The sequence below is a fragment of the Aphis gossypii genome, chromosome X (assembly GCF_020184175.1).
Source record: "Aphis gossypii isolate Hap1 chromosome X, ASM2018417v2, whole genome shotgun sequence".
NCBI classification, from domain to species: domain Eukaryota; kingdom Metazoa; phylum Arthropoda; class Insecta; order Hemiptera; family Aphididae; genus Aphis; species Aphis gossypii.
Genome location: NC_065533.1, coordinates 40,405,216 through 40,410,476, shown reverse-complemented (window position 1 = coordinate 40,410,476; position 5,261 = coordinate 40,405,216). Strand labels below are relative to the sequence as shown.

General features: G+C 26.9%; 1 protein-coding gene across 2 annotated transcripts; it reads right to left on the bottom strand.

The window, feature by feature from the left end:
* Positions 1-357: 357 nt before the first annotated feature.
* LOC114127547 (uncharacterized) lies at positions 358-4,346 on the bottom strand. 2 transcript variants are annotated; one of them, XM_027991817.2, is made up of 3 exons: positions 4,240-4,346; positions 1,284-1,995; positions 358-1,136 (listed from the first exon to the last, which is right to left on the bottom strand). In XM_027991817.2, exons 1-3 carry the CDS (start codon positions 4,258-4,260, stop codon positions 610-612), a joined length of 1,260 nt encoding a protein of 419 aa, XP_027847618.1. In that variant the 5' UTR covers positions 4,261-4,346; the 3' UTR covers positions 358-609. The 2 variants fall into 2 exon arrangements, with proteins under 2 accessions (XP_027847618.1, XP_027847617.1); XM_027991816.2 differs by having other exon boundaries at positions 358-1,995.
* Between the last annotated feature and the right edge of the window lie 915 nt (positions 4,347-5,261).

Sequence of the window (5,261 nt, the reverse complement as noted above, 5' to 3'; positions counted from 1 at the left end):
CTGCATTCTACAGTTACTTTTATTCAGGCAATAATATCATTAATATAATAAAATAATAGGTAGTAATTATTACTCAAATAATTTGAATCAATATAATAATATACTTGGCACTTGGTATCAAGTATCATACTACTTTTGTTAAAATTAAAAACATGGTTTCAATACTTCAAAAATAAGTACATAATGCGTAATTATTACATAATTATTTTAGTAAACATCGTCATTGGGATCATATATTATGTAGTAAGTATTTAAGTATCATAAAGTTATATAATACGCAAAAAGTATATTTTCATAAAAAGTTATGTTAAATAATATGATTTATGGATTCTCGAAAAAATAAAACAAGTTAGACCATTAAGTTTTACAATTAGTTTTTAAATGTTTAATCGTGAATTTATAAATATATGTTAACATAAACATTAACATTAACTGGTACATAATTTATTTGAGCTTATAAACTCAATGTTTAACAATTACAGTATAATTATCTTAATGTATATAAATAAAATTTATTAAATATGGTTTATTGAATACATAAAGAGTTGATAATTTAAATAAATATTTCGTTCAATTTAAATATAATTACAAAAATATTTTTTATTTTTTTTAATCGAAATCCCCGTTTCCAGTTCCACCAAAACCAAATCCACCACCACCTCCTAATTGCCCACCACCTTGACCACCTGCACCACCACCTAATTGAGATATTTGATTTTGAGCTTGTAAGTTTCCAAAACCACCATTTAATGCAGCTCCTGAACCAAATCCTTCACCTTCTCCATATCCTTCCGCTGTTCCTGATCCAAAACCTCCCCCAAATCCTGTTGCTTGACCATTTCCAAATCCATTACTTTGTCCAGCTCCAAATCCATTTCCAGAAACTCCACCATTACCTGCCCCAAATCCATTTCCGGTCGCAGCTCCAGAAGTTCCACTATTACCTGCCCCAAATCCATTACCAAACGTTGCTCCCGATGTTCCACCATTACCTGCCCCAAATCCATTTCCTGTTGCAGCTCCAGAAGTTCCACTATTACCTGTCCCAAATCCATTACCAAACGCTGCTCCTGATGTTCCACCATTACCTGCCCCAAATCCATTTCCAAATGCTGCTCCCGATGTTCCACCATTACCTGACCCAAATCCATTTCCGGTCACAGCTCCAGAATTGCCACTATTACCTGAACCGAAGCCATTTCCATTATATGTTGCTCCAGAAGTTCCACTATTACCTGCTCCGAAACCATTACCAAACGCTGCTCCCGATGTTCCACCATTACCTGCCCCAAATCCATTTCCAAATGCTGCTCCCGATGTCCCGCCATTACCTGATCCAAATCCACTTCCGGTTGCAGCTCCGGAAGTTCCACTATTGCCCGAACCAAAACCATTACCATTACCAAAGCCATTTCCAGATGTCGTTCCACTACCAGCTCCAAATCCGTTTGCGATATTGCCCCCTGATGCTCCACTATTACCCAAATTTCCAGTCATCCCTTGACCATTTCCTCCTCCAAAACCATTTCCAAAACCTTCTCCTCCACTACCAGAAGTACCTCCAAATCCATTACCTTCCCCAATACCACCACCCCAACCAGTAGTTCCTACTCCACTTCCCCCACCAAATCCATTTCCGTTACTAGAACCACTTCCAAATGCACCATTGTTAAATCCTCCATTATTGCTATTGAAATTGCTTGCTCCTAAAGTTGCTGCGCCATTATTAGGTGTACTACTGAAACCTTGTCCTTGGCCAAATCCATGAGATGAACCGCTACCGATGCCTGAAGCTCCAGCTTGTCCATGACCAAAGCCACTGGCAGAACCAGAAATATGAGCACCACCTCCAGTAAAGAATTGTCTAACTAAGGCAATCCTTTTTGTTGGTGCGTTATTGTCTTCAGCAAAAAGAGATGATGTTAATTCCGGTTGTTCATATACTTGAACGCCGCTAATTGGATGACTAATTAAAATTGTCAAGAAAACCAAACACTATAACAAAAATAAATTAATATAAAAATTAATATTACTTAACAAAATAATAGTATATTATTTAATAATAATTATATCTAAGTAATAGTTCATAAAGATAACTAATTAGAGTTTCATGTCAGATTAAATTTTATTATCACGTAATTTATTAAGATGTATGAGTTTTTATAATAATATGTATGTTTATTAAATTAATAATATTTAAAAATATTTATTAATTTGTATATTTTAAGTATTAAATATCTAATTAATGTAATTTTAGTTTCGAAACAACTAAATGACGAAAAGAATAGCTTATAGTTAATCATATACATATGATAGTTAGGTCTGAATTCATAATTACAGGTGTCCTAAGCACTACAAAATTTTGGTACTTATGAATATAGCTCAAAAATATCGGGGAACTTAGTGTGTTGTATTAAATGTACTGTCACTGATGTCACTGTAATGGATATGTCAAATTTGAATAATGGTAAATTTGATATAATGATAAATAAACGAAAAATTTTTTTTAACCACAAGTCAGATTACATTATTATTAAACAATATTTTATTATATATTTATATTGCTATTGGTGAATTATTTTAATATCAATAATAAAGTAGTCAGTAGATTAAATTATATTTTGGCAAAAATTTTTAAAAAAATATTGAACAAATTGTATGTGTTTAAAGTATTTGCATTATAAATTATAATAATTAATAGAAGTTATTAGAATAATAATATTGCGAATATATATATATATTTAAAATATAAAAATAGGATTCTAGAAGTACAAATTCTTAGATAAAAAAAATTAATAAGATTAATAATAGTAAAAATCAAGACAGCATCAAAATTGTATAATGTGGTACCTATACCTGTTTACTTATCAGTCATCCTACTATTATTTATTGATTTATTATTATATATCTATTTTAATTGGCATGTGTACTTTTATACAACATAAAATATTTTTAAGTTATATTTACATTTGATTTTTATTAAAATTATTAAAAAAAAAAAAAAAATTAAGCTTGAGTTTTTAAGTATGGATATGTTAATGTGTATTTTTTTTGTCGATTACTGGGGCGCCAGTGTTAAAATGCTTTAGGGCGGAAATATGGTAAGTCCATACCTGGTCGAAATAAAACAGAACATGAATTTAAAATGTATGCTGCCATTCAAAAAAGTAAAAACATTACAATAAAAAAGGAATACTGTTGTTTTATTTCGACTATAAATTATAAACATGAAATATTTTCAAAAATGTTAGTAGTTTTTGAATTATTCATGATAAAAGAATCACATGGCATATTATATATTATATTTTTACCATGTATTTTTACAATATATTTGATATATTATTAACTTTTAACTCAATACGACAATACCGGTTCACCATAGAACGGTGTTAATAGGTTTGTGGTAAAAATAAGCAACAGCTTAAAACTATTCTAAATATATTTTTAATGATATTGTGTATAGAAAAATATAATAATATACTTAAGTATTTCATGTCCTTAAAAATTGTGTATTTAAATTTTATTACAACAAAATAACTATAAAACTATAATTTTTATCAAAATTTAAAATTCAAAAAAAAAATTGTTTAAATATCGTTAAGACTGTAGGTTTCAGTTAAAACTACTTATTAAGAATGTTGTATTACATTTTTATGTCTCAGCTTTAAAAATTGAAAATTTTATATATTTTTAACTACCTACAAAATAATTTACAAATTTTTCAAATGCCCATAAAAAAGTATTAATCATATATTGTACTGTATATTTTTAATATTAGAACGATTAATGTTGGTACATGATTTTATTACATTTTCAACGGTCTTAAGTTTTTAAAAGATCAACAATTTTTATAGACACTTTAAAACATCTTTAATACTTAAGTTTAAAAATTTTAATGATACTAAAAATATTAAAAGTTTCTCTGTGTTAAGAAAATGATGATTTTAACAATAGTTAAATGTTTCAAAATAACAAAATTAAGGCTCTACTTTGAAGTTAAAAAATTTGAAAATTTTTAATGAATTTTGAATAATTTAAATACCTAATAGTTGTGTTTTAAATAATAACTCAAACATTAGTTACATATTTAATTTTTCAAATAATAAAAACTCCGTCTATTATAAATTATAATAAGTATATAATATAGGTAGGTTAGGTTCTTATACGTCATAATATCTATGAATTTAAATATTTTAGTTTAAAACTTAACCTAATATATATAAAATAATAAACACTTACCATTGAAGTGGAAGACGCCATGATTAATTGTTGAATGTATCTCTGCAGAATAGATTATGGGTTTTTATAGTGTGAGATTGTTATTTATTTGAAAGAAACGGAGGACACACGACCCCCTACTCACTTATGTAATAACACCCCGAATGTATTATCTATACAATAGAATCTGTCTAATTATATAAGCTAACGAATCTATTGAAACTTTATTTAGTCATATTAATAATACATAGGTATCTATAGTTTGTTTTATTTCCTTATTTGAGAAGACATTCTATTAGAAAATTAATCAAAAATGAATGTACAATTTCACCACACATTATATGAATAGTTAAAATGTATGACCTTAATAAAACACAAGTGTCTATTAATGGTTTTGAACAACAATAATATTGTAAGACGTATTTTTGTATTAAAATGTAAAATATCATTTAAATATTATAACCATAATAATGTAATAAGTATGTAATTTAAATCTTAAATTAATCGACACATTTTATTTATACAATGCATTTAAGATACTCGTATTATAATAATTAGGACTAAATTATAGGTACTAATTAGTAGTTAATTGTGCATACTATTTAAATATTTTATTTTAATAAATATAATATAGTATACAAAGTGTTAACAGATATTCTTTTCGCATATATATATATCAACATCTATAACATATATTACCTCAATGTTATTTAATGTATCAACTAATAAATATTTTAATAAAAATACAACAAACATTACGTATTTACTTCATTCCGGGGAGGTATGGGTTATAAATATTTTTTTATATTTTACTCTTTTAGAAGATACAATTAATTTATAATTACAATTTGCAACACAAATAATCATTCTTAAATGTTTAATTAAATCTTGATAATGATTACATTCGAATTGAAAAAAAAAACACAAAAACAAACAACTAAACTTAATTACTTATTTATTTATATTATTTATAACAGTATATTGTAACCATTTATTCTAAGTTATCTGCTTCTGAATAAAGAAATTAATGTATAGGTTTTACA

Bases quoted from the DNA above. Each gene is read 5' to 3' on its own strand.
- LOC114127547 (XM_027991816.2), bottom strand. From the start codon at position 4,260: ATGGCGTCTTCCACTTCAATG. The intron at 1,996-4,239 runs GTAAGTGTTTAT...TTTTTGTTATAG, and splicing joins TGGCGTCTTCCACTTCAATG to TGTTTGGTTTTCTTGACAAT.